At 56.7% G+C, this 18,238-nt stretch overlaps 1 protein-coding gene across 1 annotated transcript in view; it reads right to left on the bottom strand.

The window, feature by feature from the left end:
* Positions 1–18,238, bottom strand: part of SHANK3 (SH3 and multiple ankyrin repeat domains 3) — a gene marked incomplete at its 5' end in the record, with an annotated part of 288,033 nt that overhangs the window by 236,512 nt on the left and 33,283 nt on the right. Inside the window, 2 exons of the mRNA XM_084268006.1 lie at positions 4,550–4,621; positions 8,052–8,255. Of these exons, the coding sequence (XP_084124132.1) occupies positions 4,550–4,621; positions 8,052–8,255 (276 nt within the window). The remainder of the gene's footprint in view (positions 1–4,549; positions 4,622–8,051; positions 8,256–18,238) is intronic.

The raw sequence follows: 18,238 nt of genomic DNA, 5'->3' as shown, positions 1-18,238 counted from the left end.
GACTAATCTTTACTCAGGGGCTGGTTTGCTCCAAACAGCAGCTGGAATTGCAACAAACCATCTGCTCTCCAGGGTCTAGCAGCTGCCATGGGGTCACCAGCCCAGGAAGAGCCTGGAGCAGACCAACCCCGCTCGTTCCAGCTGCGTGACATGCTCTCACGCTGGCCATTGGGCAGCAGCAGATAGAAACATCAAATGATGGGCTGCATGGCACAGCACACTGTTTAACAGCTGCTTGGCAGCCAGCTCAGCATGTCTCCACTCCTGTGGGAATAGCCCTGCCAAGGACCAGGGGCAGCCCCACCATCCTGCCCACAGCCATCCCCAGCAGGGACACCCCCTCTGCATGGGACGCTGCAGGGACGGACCATCTTCTGCTGGGAGAGAGCTGCACCTCTTCATGGTGTCCAGTAAGGGCTATGGATCTGTGCTGGGCACAGCGCTGAGACCCCAGGGATGGGTCAGTCGCTGCCAAGCAGCACCCAGGGCTGTTCTGCTCCTCACCCCTCCAGCAAGGAGCTGGGGGTGCACAGGGGGTGGATGGGACATGCCAGGACCCCGGTGACCAAGCACACAGGACATCATGCTCAGCAATAGAAGCTGGAGAAGGAGGAGGAAGGGGGAGGACGTTTGGAGTGACAGCATTTTGTCTTCCCCCATCCCATCCCATCCCATCCCATCCCATCCCATCCCATCCCATCCCATCCCCATCCCGTGTGACACAGCCCCGCTGTCCCAGGCTGGCTGAACGCCTGCCCATGGGAAGCAGGGAAGGAATCCAGCCCTGGGTTTGCCTTGCTTGTGGCCACTGAACTGTCTTTATCTCAGCCCACAGCCACTGTTCTGTGCCTGTACAGTCTGTGCAGGAGAGGAGCGCTCCTGACTCCCCACTAGTGTCAGTCACCCACCCCAGGAGCAGCAGACGTGCTCCCAGTAATTACCCAAGGTGTGTTTTTACGTGTCCTGCTGCGAGGCGGTGACATCCCAAGTCTCTTGGTAGCACCATGTCCTTTGTGGATGTTCTGGTAAATGCCACGATCCTTCTGCACAGGTTTCTGTTCAGGAGCACAATGGGATTGCCCTTTTCCAACACACAGGGGTTTGTACTTCCACTTCTAAACAGTCTAGTGCCATCCTTTGGGGAAAACACCTGAGCAATGTCACCGCCAGCAGATCCCAAGGGGCACAAGGGACTGAGGCTGACTGACTGACTGCTGCTACCCAGGCACTTCGGCAGTGCTAGCAATACAGGAAATCCCATCCCCTCTTCCTAGAGCAAGTCCACTAGCACACAAAAGAGGAGTTATTTTTCTTGTTTCTCTTTCTTAAGGGCAGTTAAGCATCATGTTTCAAGATCATTACAAGATTTAAGTAGTGGTTCCTGCCACTGAAAGTCAAACCCTAACCTCCAAACACCTCTGTACTTCATTAGTATCCTGGAGAGACCATTAGCCACAGCCCTAAAGATTCTGCATATACCACAGCCCCAGGAGCAGCCCCATCACCCCGTTAGACCCAACTCTCACCCTTCACAGCCCTTTAAATTACCAGAGCTCAGAAAAAATCAGCATTTCACTGCCCAAGCGATTAGGCACCACTACAAACACAGGGAAGCCTCACACCCCGAGCAGCACACAGTCTGCAGCGTAGCGGCACCGTCACCGTGCCTCTGCTTCCTCCAGGGAACTGCCGACCCCTCGATGCTCAGAGCAGAAACCGCCGCAGCACCCGAGCCCACACATCTCTACAAGCCTGCAGGGTGCAGGAGCCAACCCAGAGACCCCTCACCGCGCCTGCGACATGGGGAATGACCCCTCCACCCGTCCTGCCCCGCAGCCAGCCCCCGCAACACCCCTCAGTGGGGTCAGGGGCTGTTCCCCGCGTCCCCTCGCCCAGCGGTGCCTGGCGCAGCTGTAGCGGAGGCGGCACAGCAGCTGGGGCAGAAGCAGGCAGTACCGTGCTCGTCGCTCGGGCTCGGCAGTCCCCAGCAGCTCGCCGGTCTCCTCTCTGCTCAGCCAGCCACCGCCCCAGAGAGGAGCCCATGGCCCACTGCTCTCCGTGCCCCCTCACCCCAGGCCGGCTGCTGGGAGGCTGCACACACGCTCCACTCTCACCCTCTCCCAGCGACACAGCGTCGGTCTGTGCCGGGCAGGCAAGTCACGCTGCCACCAGCCCTCAGCGCCAGCATCGCTCCTGGGAGAGGCCAGCACGAGCACACCTCCTGCTCCCAGCCCTCCTGGCACTCCAGCACTTCCCCAATGCCACAGCCCTGTGGGAGCAGCCCCGAGCAGGACAAGGGGTCCTCGTGTGCCCCCACAAGCCCCGCAGCCCAGGGTGCCCAGAGGCTCAAGGGGAACACCAACCAAAGGAAGCACCCATGGGCATCCCTGTGATGGAGGCCAAAGGGAGAGGAGAGGCAGGGTCTCTCTCACATACTCTGCGTTTATCAGCAAGGGGTGGTTTAACAATAAAGAAACAACGTGAGGGAACTGTGGTTGTTAAGTGGGAACGAAAGCCTGGGGATGAAGCGCAGTTTAAAAAGTGCATTTCTGGCTACAGACTGGCAGGGGAAGTCCTGGGATGCCGCTGCTTGGGTCTCCCCGTGGCAGACGCCTCCAGCCCTCCCTCCAGCAGGCACGGTCTCTCGCTGGCACGGCTCAGGAGGACCATGATTCATGCTTCCTGGCGCCAGGAAGATGCCGAGAGCTTTCCAGATTTGCTGCCTGGATATTCTTATGCCACCAGACAGAAGCCTCGTGACTTCGCTCCTCGTGAGTCAAACCTGAACCCGAACAGCATTTTGTTTCTTGCTTCTGCAGCTCTGCCAACTGAAGACAGAGGACCTGGTGCTTGCAAACAGAGCACAGAGGACCTGCTTCTTCCCTGTTTTCACTTTTGGGGTAGGTCAAGCCTTTTGGGAGAAGGTGCCTTCCTCCCTGCTTTACCTCTGTGGCCACACCTGTCAACTGAAACAAGCCCTGCCAGTGCAGGTGTGACCAGAACCACCCTGCAGACCCATGGCAGGAGTCACACGCCGGCCCCAGCACCCACTGGTGATGCCAGGAGGAGGAGGCTCAGGGCCCGGCTGTGCCCCTGCAGCCACCCAGACCAGGCACCTCCTGCCCATGTCTCGGTGCCGCCGTCTGTCTGAGTGTCTGAGAAGGCTCAAGGCAGACAAGGCAGGCTTCTCCTCTCCTTGGAGGGCAGAAGGAAGAGGGCCCAGAGGCTGCCCAGCCCTGGTGGGAAGCGGTGGCTCTGAGCAGGGGCCTACTGAGGGGACACACAGCACAGTAGCGGCCCTGCGGGCCCAGCCAGCCCCACGCGCTTCCTCAGTGAGAACCCCAAAGCCTCTCCGCACGGTGTCTCCACACAGGGCTGTCCCTGAGCACCTCCCGAGGCCTCTCCGCACGGTGTCTCCACGCAGGGCTGTCCCTGAGCACCTCCCGAGGCCTCTCTGCACGGTGTCTCCACACAGGGCCATCCCTGAGCACCTCCCGAGGCCTCTCTGCACGGTGTCTCCACGCAGGGCCATCCCTGAGCACCTCCCGAGGCTCCACACACCACTGTTCCTGGCTTCCCAGGAGCCATCCAAGTCCCCCCAGGGCCACAAGCCCCCTCACGGCACAACTGTGAGAGCAGCCATCTTCCAGCAGTCCCAGGCCTCTCCACAGTTACTGGTGTTAACTTCTTAGGCAAGTGGCATCATGGGACTACTGCAGCTGTTGAGGGGCAGAGCAGTGTGAGAGGGCATCCAGCCAACCTGTGCCCAAGGCCTGGTCACCACCCCCATGCCTGACTCTCTGGCTGTGCCAGCTGGGGCCTCCCTGCCTGCACAGCCCAGTAGCTCCGTTGGAATCTCCCCTCCCAGAAACACACAAAAGCGCTGCTCCTGCCACCCTCCCCGTTCTCCAAACATCCAGACGTCCAGTTCAGCACCTGCACCTCCCATCTTGACACATGCCTTGACCACTGCTCATGGCGCGGGGGCTGCAGCAGACCAAGGGTGCTTCCCACTTCACACACAGATCCTGGCCAAACACATGGGTTAAAGAGAGAGACAAGGCAACAAACCCCTGTGCAAGGCGGGGGCGTGCTGCAGCCTCTGGCTGGGGGGAGGGAAGGCGCTCCTCAATGCACACCATTGTGCTCCCCAGGCATTCAGCAACTCCTCCATGCCAGAGAATAAAGCTTCCCTTCAGCCCGCCCATTATGTGCTCCTCTGTCTCACCACCCCATGGAAAGGTGGCCCCACGCTCTCCCACAGACCCCACTCCAAGCACACACCTTCTTGCAAGTACACATCCACAGTGCAAGTCCATCCTTGTGTGGGGACCCTATGCACGGCTTGATGGGGGTCCTGCAGCTTGCACCCCCACCTAAACCACCCCGGGCTCCAGCGAGCACCATCCATTGCTTGGGAGTGCTCTGCAGCCTGGCAAGAAGGGAAGCCTTAACCACCCCAAAACCTGGTGTCCTCTCTGTGGTAGGCTGCCATCAGTGCTGAGCACACCCCAGGGCTTTGAGCTTGCCAGCTAGACTCCAGCCTTACCTTTGTATGGAGCTTGGCAAACTGCTTGTCATCCAGCAAAGTCTGGGTGTACACACGCCTTTTGTACCGGAACTGCAAGAGGGAAGAATGTCAATGAGAGATGGACAAACCCACCCAGCACCACACCGAGCAACGTCACCCTGCCCGGCGACACTCAGTGCCTGCAAACACCAGGTACAGAACACACCTCCTTCACAATTAGCCATAGCAGTTAATGGCTTTCCTCACTAAAGAAATCCTGACTGGTTTTAACATGAACCTGCCTGGCTTCAGCTGTCAGCTGGCGTGGGCTTTGTTCTGCTTCGTCCCAGTGAATCAGGGATCTCTCTGTCACAGAGTGGCTTCCCCAGGACGATTCTCACACACGCAGTCTTGACCTGCCTCCCCTGTGCACAGCCTGAGCTCAGAATGTCTCTTGGAGGGGTCTCCTGTCCTCTGATCACTGCTGGGGCTCTTTTCTGTGCCACAGCCCTTTCCAGTGTCCCCTCACATACACTGACTGTCACCCGCACGCTGCTCCAATACCAACCACTTCCACCCCCACCACCCCTGAAGCCAGCTCACTGCATGCCCGGGTCTGCGGAAGGATTACAGGGTCACCTGGTGCCACAGCAGCACCCTGGGAACTACTGAGGTTCCTTGGCCAAAAGGCTCATAAAACTTGCTGGGAAACTTCTGTTCTGCTCTCTCTGGGATCGCCCCTCATCCTGCCCGCCCGTCACTGGGCTGACTTACAGCCTTCTTTGATGGGACCCCCACTTACCCAACGACCAGGGCAGCACAGTCAACACCGTTGGATTCCCTGCCAAACTCTGTGTAATCAGACTCCACCAGCAGTGATTTTACACTGACACCCAGATCCCTGGGGTAACTACATCGAGCTTCACACTGGTCCCTAAGAAACCTGGCTAGGAACACAATTAGGCAGCGATGATCACAGTGACAACTGCTTCTCATCACAGATTAGTTTGCTGGTGGCACTTGTCCCACTGACGATTTATAGTGCTAATCCTGAACCTGAACATCAGTAGAACAAAACCAAGTACCCCCGAGTGGCTGCTCCCTCTGTACAGTTATCTTTATCAAGCAGAATTACAATTTCCTTAAAGAATGAAATTGGATTTGTTTGACTGGATCTCCTTTCAGTGCATGAATTGTGTGCTGAGATTTTGAATCACTGTGAACTTAATCCTCCATCAACATTTCATTATTTCAGCTGGAACTGACACTAAGTTATCTTTGGACTGCAGTTACTAAGCTCATCCCACTTACTTCTCAATGCTGGCAAAATATTAGCACATTTTCAGTCTATCACAAACTGCTGCTTGGCAGATGTTTTCTCACACAACTTCTCTCTTTGTTTTAAATCATTCCCAGGTAAAAACTGTCTGGCCCACTGCTTTACAGGTGTTGGTCCTTTGCAGATGCTGCCAGTGCCAGGGATCCCCTGTGCACCCTTCAGCAGCTCCTCTTCAGCCCCAGCACCCTGTCAGAGGGTCAGCAAACAAGATCTGCTCCCAGCCTCGTCCTCCAAGCCCCAGGCAGCACTGGCTGAGCTCCAACGTGCCAGCTCAGGTGGGCTCACCCACTGCTCCCTGCCAGTGGGTGAGGGAAGGGTCCAGTAATGGGTGGGGAAGGGTCTGGCAGGGCTCCTGCTGCCCTGTGCTGTGGGACAGGGGCTGGGGCAGCACATCAGTGAGGCAGGGCTGAGAAGGGGGAGCTGGGCTACACTGGCTTTGATGCACGGCAAATCATCAGCTGGGAGGAGTGAAGTTGTGCAAGTCATCAGCTGCTCCAAAGGGAGCACTGAGAGTTCTGGAGAGCACCTGGAGTGGGACCCTAGCCCAGTGGTTTGGCTCCCAGGGACCTGACCTGTGCAGGGGGGACGTACTGAAACGGGCATTCCCAAACCTCATTCAAATTTACAAGGTGCCTGAACTGAATGTGTGATAATTAATAGTGTGTTTGGCACACAGAAATAAACTGCTACCTCGTTAAGGACCCAATGAGCTTCTGACTGTAGAGAACACCAGTGAGATCACACGGGGCACAGTCAAAAAACCCCAAACACACCTGAGGGTCACTGGGTGCCAGCAGAGGGGCAGGGAAAGCCCAGTGCCCACTGCCTGGTCACCAACACACGTGTTGCAGACGGTGTTTTAACCTGACCAAGGAATCTGGAGCACCTACAGCTCTCCTGGCACTGAGCAGAGCCACCCTCACCTCTCCAGGGACACAGGGCAGGTACCTGCCTTCCAGCGTCACCTTCCTGTCAGGGGGCACAAAGCCCTTGGTTTCCTGATCACTGCAGCCCTGGGGGACAGTCATCTTTGGGGGGTGGCTCGGAAATCTCAGTGGTATCAGCACAGGACTGATGCCTTGAGAAAGGACTGGGGATCGCTGGTTTTCCAGTAGGATTCTCCATGCTCAGCTGCCATTCTGACCGAGCTGTGAAGACTCAGAATGACACACAACAAACAGCACCTCGAGTCTGTGTGTAGACGTGTGTGCTGAGACACTAAGTGTGGACATGGTGCCAGATTATACACACCAAAGTGTTACAGCCTGCAGAAGGACCATTAAGGAATTTCCTCCCTCCCAGGTTTATTTGCAAGCATTCTTAATGTCGTTCCAAATGTTTCTGTCTACATCAAATGTGAGTTCCCTGGGAAATTGTGCTGCACTTTCTTCCCCACTCAGTCAGGATGAGTTCTGATGGCAGCAGCCACGCTGCATCTCTAAGTGCCTGTGCAGCTTAAGCGTGTAATGCCTCCTAAACAGACTTTGTGGGTAAAATATAGAACGAGATTCCTCAATTTAGAAGCTCACGTGGAGGTCACTGGAGTCCCACTGCAGCCAGAGGGATGTCCACAGTGACAACCAGGGAGCGTGAGAAATGCCACAGGCCACCTCAGAATGAACACCTGAACCCCAGCCCAAGGCAAAACCTGTAGTGCATGTGAATTCAGAGTTAATTCAGTTAATTTCTGCTCTAGTTAATTTTGTGAGGCAGAAAGTGGCACAGATTATCCTCCATGCTCATCACACAAGCGAGGTCCAGGCAGGGACGGTCACTTGCTGACAAAGCACAGGGTTGTGTTCCAGGCTCTGTGGGATTTGTAAATTAAATATCACACTCAAGTCCTCCTGTTCCAAGCCCTCCCTACAATCTTCCTGCCATACCTACGAGCCTTTCACTTTCCCTCTGCTACTGCAGACAGTTGTGTACCATGAGAAGAGAAGGAACTTTGCTGACTGTGGAAGCAGGGAAGCTGTTCCACGAGGCTGTGACAGGCGTGATGGGGCTCTCAAGCTGACAGAGGCACCAGCAGCTCAAGCTCAGAGGCGTTTGCCTGGGCTTTCCCTCAGTGAATCCCCACACAAACCCCTACACTCTCACTGCAGGGAGGGTAATGGGGGAAAATGGGGAGGGGGACAGGGGCCATTAGTATCCGTGCTGCCTACAGGGGCTTCAGGGGAAGGGATCGTAGAAGTTGGCTACCTCCAAGTAGGGGACAGGAGTGTCTGGATTCAGGGGGTACTCCCTCAGCAGGCGCTCCTCATCCAGAAACTTGCCAGCCCTGCCGTTGAAGGCCGGCTGGAAGAGCCCGTAGTTGAGAACATCCTTCAGGCTGTGGTTCAAAGTGCAGAGGATGCGCTGCTTGGAAACCCACACGGGGACATCTGGATTCAACCGTAGACACTTCTGTGGAGAGACACAGAGGGCGGTTAGAGCTGAGCGTGCCAAGGGCCTGCACCCCAGAGCTGCACCCAGCAACAGTCACTGCAGGAGCTTGGGAAAGCCACACCGGCCCCGTGGCGGTGGGGAGGCAGAGGGGAAAAAGACTTAGAGGAGAATGAGACTGAGCAGATCCCACCTCAGGCGTTCCACGGGCTCAGGGCCAGCTCAGACCCTGTACATCACAGTACCCTGTAGGGTATCAGAAGGGGCACAGAGTATTTTATGGCCTATTAACTGTGTCTTTGCAAAGTTTCACTTCAAAATCCCCCATCAGAGGATTCTGGCAGCATCAAAGGTGTTGACTGCTCTGCCACGGAGCAGGGAGAGGAGAGGGAGAGGAGAGGGAAAGGAGAGGGAGAAGAGAGGGAGAGGAGAGGGAGAGGAGAGGGAGAGGAGAGGGAGAGGAGAGGGAGAGGGGAGGGAGAGGGGAGAAGATCACAGCCTGGTCTCAACTGCAGCCAACGCTTCCCCTCCCGAGCCGCTGGTTCAGCATTTTCCTCATCCCCATCATGTTGTTCTCCTCCCTCTGTTTGTGTGTCCGTCCCCCCCAGCTCTCTGCAGCAGGGAGCAGCGTTTAGTCTTGTTCCAGCATTTCCTTTCAAAGCCCCAGCCTGTCAGCCCCCTTTAACACTCCTGGTTTCTGCTCCGGAAGGCAAAGCACTCCCTGCCCCTGCAGAGCTCCCCACAGCCGCTGCTTTCCCTGGCTGAGTCCTGCTCCACTCATCACATGGAGGAACTCTGCGTTTCTGCCCACCCTTGCTGGTTCCCCAGATCGCATCCCCACCCTTACCACGGGAGACGGGAGGTGCCCGCTGCATCCAAGGGACAGGATGGATCCCATGAGGGTGCTCATGGATCCACACAGCAGCACGAACACGGTGTGTCCATGAAGGTGCTGAGGAGCTGAGGGCTGGACACCGGCAGCTGTTGGGATTTCTGAGCAGACAGACAGACCCCGTCCCCACCTCCTCATGCTCAGCGGCTGTGACGGACTCGCAGTGCCACAGCTCCTGCCACCGCTGCTCCGTGTCCCCACCACACCAGGACACCCACCCTGGGCGCCAAAAGTACCTGCCCGTTCTCACCCACCCCTTCAGCCCCACTCCCAACCTCGAAATTTAACCCCAGGACCCATGTTGGTCCCTTTCCCCCTTAATCCCATCGTCTGGGTCCTGTGAATGACACGGGCAGCGTCTCAAAGGCTGGGACTGCGCGGTGCCACCCTGCCCGCCGGCACGTCACCCCCTGCACAGCCCCCGTGTGAGGCAGAAAGCCAAGAGCCAGCAGTGTGCCCTGGGGCTGAGAGAGCCAAGGGGATCCTGGGGGCATCAGGAGGAGTGTGGGCAGCAGGTGACAGGAGGGGATCCTCCCCCTCTGCTCTGCCCTGGCCAGGCCCAACCTGGAGTGTTGTGTCCAGGTCTGGGCTCCCTGGGATCAACCAGCCAGGGATCTCCTGGAGAGAGTCCAGAGGAGGGACAGGGATGCTGAAGGGGCTGGAGCATCTCCCCTGGGAGGAAAGGCTGAGGGAGCTGGGGCCGTTCAGCCTGCAGAGAAGAGCCTGAGAGGGGATCTGATCACTGGGTGTCAAGAGCTGAAGGGTGGGACCCAGGGGCCATGGGCAGCCTCTGCTCAGTGTCTGTGGGGACAGGACAAGGGGCAATGGCTGCAAGTCAGAGCATAGGAAGAACTTTTACCCAGCAAGGGAGCCCTGGGACAGGCTGCCCAGGGGGTGTGGAGTCTCCTTCTCTGGAGAGATTCCAGCCCCTGTCCGGGCAGGGGGTTGGACCCCATGGGCTCTGGGGGGCCCTTCCCACCCCTGTGATTCTATGAAAGCCACAGGATGATGCTGCAGCTCATCTTTCTCAGGCTCTTGGCAGCGTGATCTGCGCTACACACAGAGGCCAGCGTCATCTATCCCATCCCTGACTCCATCAGCCAGTCAGCCGGTCACCAGCCTCGGCTCGTCCTGCCACAGGGACTGAGGAGGGGGCGGCCAGTGAGAGAAACTGGAGTTCAGACCTTTGGGAAACCCCAGCTCTGTTCTCTTTCCATCCTCAAGGAGAAGTAGAACACACATCACTCTTTCAGGGAGCCCATAAATCACAAACGAACGTTGCCTGTACCTTCCTAGATGCTTATTTGGCTCCTGGGACTCTTCCTCGCTGACAGATTGTGCTGTTCAGGATTGAATACGTGGCACTGCCAGGGATGCCACGTGCACACACACAGGCACTGGCTGGAGGAAGGTCCCAGCATAAAACCCAGTGAACTAATTGTATACCCAACTCACACCATCTGGGGAGCACCAACGCTTCATGTGCCAGAGGGAAAACAGCCCCTGCCCCGTGGTGAGTCTGTCTTTGACCTGCATCAGAACCCAGGGGGAAGAAACGCTTCCTGCAGCGTGAGGGCCGAACCCCACAGAGACCTCTGAGAGCACAATCCAGCTGCCTGAATGTCTCACGACTCCGTTTCTCCAGGTGCCATCGTGTGTATTAACAACTCGCTCACACCAGAGACCCTGAGACTCAGCTTGTGCACCCCACGCCGTGACACGGCGCAGCCCTGGGGGGGGTCCAAACCCCCACCAAGCCCGGCCAGAGGGGCTGTGAGGGACCTTTCTGTGCAGCCTGTGGGGACCAGCCAGGGAAAGCTGCTCTGTGTATGGGGGCATTGGGCTCACCTTACGCCAAGAACCACCACAGCAGTGAGGGCTCCTGGCTTCCCATCGCACGTGGGGGCACGCTGCGCTCCCCCATCCTCCCATGCCACAGGCCCAGCCCTACCAACTCTCACAGCAGCACCAGGCTGAGCCCAGACAGGGCAGGACTCTGCTGCCCGAGCTGTGGATGCCATGCAGGTGCTGACCCCATCCATCCCCATCGGCGGTGGGGGCTGAGCTCAGACAGCACGTGGAACCGGGACATCCAGCCCAGAGACAGCACTTCACAGCAGCTCACAGGAGGCAGGACGTGCTGCCACCCCGCAGGGTCCCCGCACAGTCCCAAGCCCACAGCAGACAGGAAGGTCTCTGCCCCTTCCTCGTGGTGCTCTCCTGAGCAGAGGCTCAGCACCAGTCCTGGAGCCAGCCCCCAGCAGCCCCAGGATGTGCCCGGGGAGCCTGGGGAGGCAGCTCCATGGTAGCCCGTGTGCCCCCCAGCACAGCACAGCAACCACGGCAGCTCCCCAGGCTGGGAGGAGGGCAGGGGCGGGAGCTGCTTTCAGAACAAGCTGCTCACTTTGTTTTGCAGTTACCAGCGATCATTCCTTCCGTGCAATTACAAGCTCTGATCACAACAACCAAAGCCTTAGGAACAACTCCTGAAAGAACACGGTACAGCTCCTCCACTCTTAGACAGCACAGGCGGCTCCTTCCCGAAGGAAGAAAGAGCTCAGAGCTCCAGATTCAATCCCCAGCAACACACGGGATGACAGACAAGATCTATTCAAGGGCCACCCCGCAATAATGACAATAAAGAACTTACTCAATAATCCCTTAAGAGCAAAAGAGACGGGAATTCTTCATCCAGGAGCACACAAATGAGAGAGGGTTGAAAGGAAATTAAAAGGAGCAGCTGAAAAGGCAATGTGCTTGCAGGCAGCAGGGAGTGTATTTCATAATATCACATTAGAGGCTCTGAGTGAGGATATGACAGGAATGGAAAAACAGCCTCTGAGAAGCCCCTGCAGAAGGATGGAGCAGCCAGACCCGCAGAGCAGAGGAACCATCAGAAGGTTTCCTTCAGAGAATGGGAGCTGTGTCTGAATGGGAACAGAAGGGAGCACAGTCCTGCCACACCATGTCAAAAGGACAGTGGCACTGAAGCCATGAAAGCCAGCAAGCACAGAGGAGGAGGAGGAGAGGCCAGCAAGCACCTGAGGAGTCACCCCAGGAGGAGTCCCAGAGCTCTTCCCAGGAGGACCAGCTGCAGGACAGGCTCCTCGCCCGTCACTGTCACAACAGAAGCCAACACCAAGGGTCTCACAGACTGGGAATCAAAGCACAGACTGGGAATCAAAGCTCCCCAGCAGATCCACGAGCACAGCAGACTGGAGAACACACGGCGAGCAGCTGCAGGACTGGCTGTGCTCTGTGACACACTGTGCAGCCCTTGGCAGAGCGGAGCAGAGCACAGGCAGGAGATGTGGATACCCAGGAGTGACTCCACAACTGGGCTGTGCTCTGGGCCCCAAAGCCTGGCCTCTGTCCCAGGAACACGGCTGGGAACAGTGACCAGTGTTTACAGTGCAGGTAAGTCTGCTTATTTCTGTGGAGTCATGCCTTGCTCCTAGGAGCAGGGTCTGAGTAAGGCTGATCTGCCTACCAGTACACACACGTGCTTCCAAAATGCTTCCCTCAAGGTCCCCTACAACCATAAACTTAAGCACCAGAAGCAAGAACACATCCCTTGAGGACCTAACCAACAAGGACACCAGTAAACAAAGGTGAAGGTCAGCCAGGCAGGTTTCCTGGCACTGGGGCTCACCAGCACCAGGGCCACACTGGGATCTGGGCTGAAGGGATGTAGAGAGGTACGCTGTGACTCTGGGAACTGGCAGCACACCCAGATCTCCTACATCACGAGCAGGTCTTGTGGCCCCGTCCTTCAGGAAACAACAGAAACAGGAAAATGGTAAAGGGAAAGGAGACAAAGGTGACCAGAGGCAGCAAGTGGGCTGCACAGGACAATCACACCACGTCTGAGCCTGGAGCTGGAGCAGAGCATCCCGGCACAGCACACAGAGCCGGCAGCATCAGGCCAGGTGCCTGCCCCAGGTGAGCAGCAGGGCTGGGGCAGCGACAGGAACAGACACCACACCTAAAACAAACAGGCCCAGGTCCCTTTTCCACCTTTCCATAAGAGGTTATGTTGGGTTTTCTCTGACTGCACGTTTTCCACAGTCATAGAATCCCAGAATCCCAGCCTGGTCTGGGCTGGGAGGGACCCCAAGGGTCCCAGAGCTCCAACCCCCTGCCACAGGCAGGGACACCAACCTCCAGGCCTGGAGCTACAGTCACCCAGCTAAAGCTCGTGCCCTTAAGCAGCAGGTTCAGCAGCAAAGCTCTTCCTGTGCCCCCAGCCTGTGAGATCCCACGGGATCCTCTGGCCTCACTCACATGTCAGCAGGAGAAGGGGTCAGTCCCTGTGCAGGACACAGGGAGTTCCCCCCCCAGTCTGGGGAAGAACTTCTTCCCAGTGAGGGTGAGGGAGCCCTGGGACAGGCTGCCCAGGGGGTGTGGAGTCTCCTTCTCTGGAGAGATCCCAGTCCCTGTCCTAGGGACCCTGCTTGGGCAGGGGGTGGGACCCCATGGGCTCTGGGGGGCCCTTCCCACCCCTGTGATTCTGTGACTCTCCCAGAGCACTCCCACCAGCAACATCCCTGACCCACCACCTTGCTGTGGGGCAGAGGCTGGGCACCAAGCAGCAGCCCCCATGTGCAGACAGACCCTGGCCAGGGACCATGGGACAGCCTGAACATCACCATGGGATGGCCTGAATGTCGCTGTGGGGTGGCCTGAACGTCACCACTGTGGCTTTGTTTCCCCTCAGTACCTTGGTCCAAGGCAGGAGCTGGGCTCTGCGGGGACCAGGGCAGAGCAACCACCACTCTGCACTTTAGCAGATGAGAGGAGGACCCAGCACAAGCTTTCTGCATCCTGGATGCTGGTGAAAGGCAAACTGGGACCAGCAGGGAGAGAGAGTTGTATGTGCTGGCAAGACAACAGGAATTTCTGGGCTTAGATCACCTCCTGAGGAAAGCTCTGGCCCTGCCATCCGCTGTGCTGAGCGCCACGCTGGGAGAAGCTGCCTCCACCAAAAGGAAACAAGATAAAGAGCAGGAGGGAGGTTCTCAGCTCCCAGCAGGAAAGAGCCCTTCGTGCTGCAGATAACAAAGCACTCTGGTTCTGCAGGTTTTCCAGCAAAAGGGTTTCTGCTTGTGAGCCAGCCTGGAAGGATGTTGCTGACTGTTGTGTCATCCCCCACCTGCGGCAGGAAACCACCCAGTTACTGCCGTTCAGACGCCAGGAGCCCAAGAGCCCCTTGTTACAGCCCCTCAGCAGCACCAACAGCCACCACCAGCCCCATCCCGCAGCCCCACCGAGCCGCTGGTGCTCTCAGAGGAGCAGCTGCCTCTGACACAAACACAGCTTGAAATGAATGTTCAAAGGGATTCAGCTCCTGATTAACTCCAAGCGAGCGGTGTGGGCAAAGCCTCCCTCACACACAGAGGTTGCTCAGGAGCAAAGTCCTCAGCCAGCTTCATCCAACTGCTGAACTTCCCACACAGAAGAGACAGCACAGGGGGAAAGGCAAAGTGTTGGAGCTGTAACTCAGGCTGAGCCCCCCCAGAGCCCAAGAGAGGTTAGAGAGACGACTACCATCTTCAGTGCCCTGGGAATGTTTCCCCTTGGGCTCACTGCAATGCCACAACCACACAAAAAAACATCACCCCCCTCCTAAAAAAAACCCAAATACCTTTGTGTCTAACTCATAATCCATTGGGAAAGGAGGACCTGGGAAAGGAGGACCTGGGAAAGAAGGACCTGGGAACTCCCAGCCCTACGTAGGGCTGGCAAAAGCTGAGCAGTGCAAAGCTGCTTCTGGAGAAGAGGGAGTGAGATCTGCTCCTCCAGCATCAAGTCTGAAGCACGTTAATTGGACATGTAGGTCCTAACAAACACATGCAAGAGGGATACAGAACGTCTGAGCATAATGGAATCAACTGAACCAAATTTGACTAGAGAATGGAAGAAACCAGTGCAAGGAGCAGGCTGTAGCTGCCTTCCCATGCACTCTGATTCAAGGAATCCAAAGCCAGGAGAGCCCTAAGATCACCTCACCTGAGCAGCGTATCACTGCCCTGTGAGTTCCAACCAGTAACTCCCATAAAGAAACAACTTACTTGACAGTGGCCAATGGTTCCCTGACAGGCATCCAGGTCTAAACACACCACGATGGAAACCGTGCTCCCTCCTGGGACAAATTACTAAGCAAATACTCATCCTCAGTGAAAGAAGGTGTATCTTACGTTCTGTTCCTGTCATTTAAACTGCCAAAACAATCGTTATTACTCGTCACATCCTTCTCTGTGGTACTGGAAGCTCTTCAGCTGCACTGGCAGCCCCACTTGACACGGTCACGGCTGGGATGCGCTGGAGAGGCCGATGTTCATAAACAGCAGCGTGTTTCCTCCAGATCTCAAATCATTTCTGTTGCTCTTTTCAGCACCCTCTTTAATTTTAAATACACTTCTGAAAGTGCAGAATCCAGAGCCAGAGGCAATATTCCAGCATCTGTCTCCCAGCTGTCACAGGCAGCTATAAAACACTGTCCTCACCTCAGCTCACTGTCCCCTCGCTTCATCCCAGCATCGTGTTAGTGCCTGTCACCAGGGCACGTGGCAGGCTGGGTTCAGGCTGCTTGGGCCACCCAGTTCCTCTCAGAAGGCCAAACCCCTCACCCTGCCCAGCTATACTCCCTCTTTTCTACATGGGGCATTACTCATACTATTTCGCATATGAATTAATTACAAGGTCGTTTATTTCGATGGGCACGGGTCTCATTTACATGTGTATTTTAAAAATAGAGAGAGAAATGGGGATGCAGCCTGGAACAACCCCAAACCAGGAGCTGTGGGACTGGAGGATCATGGGGGGAATGGGGCCCAGACACGGCTCAGCCTCTGTGCCCCGTGGAACTGCTGGAGACGGATGCTGAGTCAGACAGATGACCAGTGGGGCTTCTTTGTGCTCTTAGTTATGGCACCTGTACTCACTTCTTTACTCCTAACTCCACCACTGCTTTTAGTCACATGGAAACGTTGCCAATGGAGGTGATTCAGCTGCTCCTGGGTTGTGTTGTCACACTTCCCTGTCGTGGTTTTACCCCCAGGGACGGGGCACCCACCCCCAATCTGGGCAGCCCCTTCCAGCCCCTCACCACTCTCTCAGGAGGGAATTAAGTGAGACTGGAAGAGTCCAAAGCAGGACCAAGAGCTGCTGTTGCTTTACAACCTGGCACGGGCTCATGGTGGAGCTCCACACCACAAGTCAGAGACTCACACTGGGGGAAGGGTCCTGCAGAAAGCTGGTCTGGCTTGGAGCAGGATGCTGCTCGGGGATGGGGCTGGGTGAGAGCACTGAGCATCTCCAGGGACCTGGTGTAAAGCCAGCTTCACACCCCCTCCTCACCCAGCCCCTCCTGCTCTGGTTTGCAGTAAGGAGATGAGAGGAGAGCGTGCTGACCACCTCCTCAGGACCAGGGCTGGAGCCTTTCCTGCATGAGTTCCCCACAGCTGCCTTTCCCCACCCCTGACACCAGCACCAAGAGCTGACTTGCATTGAAAAGGTACAGCCTCCTGGAGAAGACATCTGCTGGAGGTTATCAGGTATCCCTGTGGCTAGGGAGCCCCTAATCCTGCTGCTGGGCTGGGCTGGGCTGGGGGAGTTCCCTGAGCAGGCGTCACTGTCCCTTGTGTCACCCCCCTGGGATCTGTCCTCACCCCTCCAGGAGCCGATGTCCCCCTGGTCGCTCCAAACAGGATGCCAGTGGACCCTCACGATCTGACCCAGTGCCACTCACTCCCCTCTGCCTGCTCGCTACATCCCTCCTCCAGTTACTCGTACTCTGGGCATTCCCCTCCTGCCCTTCATCACCCTGTAAAAGCTCCTGGAGAGGAGAACCCACCGTCCCTTCAGACCTTCCCGTGCCCATCTGTGTGCCCGGCACTCGGTGCACCGCAGCTCCCCGGCTCGTGCAGCCCATCCAGACACCTTCTGAGGTCTGATAGAGCCCACCAGGCAGCTCTCCTACGTGCATTCCCTCTCATGAGAGAATTAGAATAGACTGGGGAGACATGGGCTTCTGAAAAGGCAGTGGCTCCATCTCATCAGGAATTACTGATTCTGATCCTTCTGATTTCCATCAGCACTGTGACTCCTCTACCCCTCACAAGTTCATGGGTCTTCAGCTCTCCACACTGACACTAAGGCTTGTGCTAACCATGACTCCAACAGCTCCTCCTTGCTGATCTCTCTTCCTGGATATAATAACTGTTTTGAGTGAAAAGAAAATGCACATTATTACTACCTACTCATCTGCTCCTACTTACAATTCCTCCAGTAATTACCCACTGTTTTGTTTCTTTAAATCAGTTTGCCTCAGCACTCACCCTCTGATCCATCCTCCTGTGAAACCTCTGCAGGGTAATTCGGATTGCTTCTTCACCTCACCCTCCTCCTGTGGCTCCGGGTGCTCGGAAGGGCCCGGCGCTCAGGCTGGCCCCTCGCCGCTCTCCACCATTGCTGCAGCCCCAGGGAGGGGCTGTGGCGGTCGGGGGTCCCGGCACCAGTGCCCATGCAGGTGCTGTCACATCCCCTCTGGGCCAAGCTGTGCTGCTGGGGGGCTGCCCCCCCCGGCACCCCTGCCCACCCCCTCCCAAAGACGGTCCCGGCAGCCGGCGAGCTGAGGGCTGGGAGAGGCACGCTCCTCTAACTCACTGGCTTTAATGAAAAGAATAACTATAATGACATCGTTGGTAAGTGTATTAACCACTCCTCTGCTGATCAATCCAGCCAGCGCTCGTCCCACACGAGCAGCCCTGGCAGCCTCCCAACACCAGCCCGAAAGCTCGGCTGCTCCGGGGCAGCCTCCAGGTTCTCACCACACACCCTCCCAGCATCACCATGCTCTGTGCTCAAACTCTGCCCTGCAGAGGGGCTTCAGGTTGTTAACAAAGGCAAATATTAAGTTAAACAGCATCAGGAGGGCTGATCCTCACTGCCTGACTTCTGTGTTTTACCCAGTTTAAAATAATTCAGCATTTTCCTTCCCTCAGCCACTGCAGAGTTTGCAGGCTGCTGCATTCAAGTACCATGGGCTCCTCTGGCTGTATATGGAATTTCTATTAGGCTTCCCTCAGAAAACAAAGGCCTTGAGGTGCAA

The sequence above is a fragment of the Gallinula chloropus genome (genome assembly GCF_964237585.1).
Source record: "Gallinula chloropus genome assembly, chromosome: 1".
NCBI lineage: Eukaryota > Metazoa > Chordata > Aves > Gruiformes > Rallidae > Gallinula > Gallinula chloropus.
This window is presented reverse-complemented; position numbering and strand designations above follow the sequence as displayed.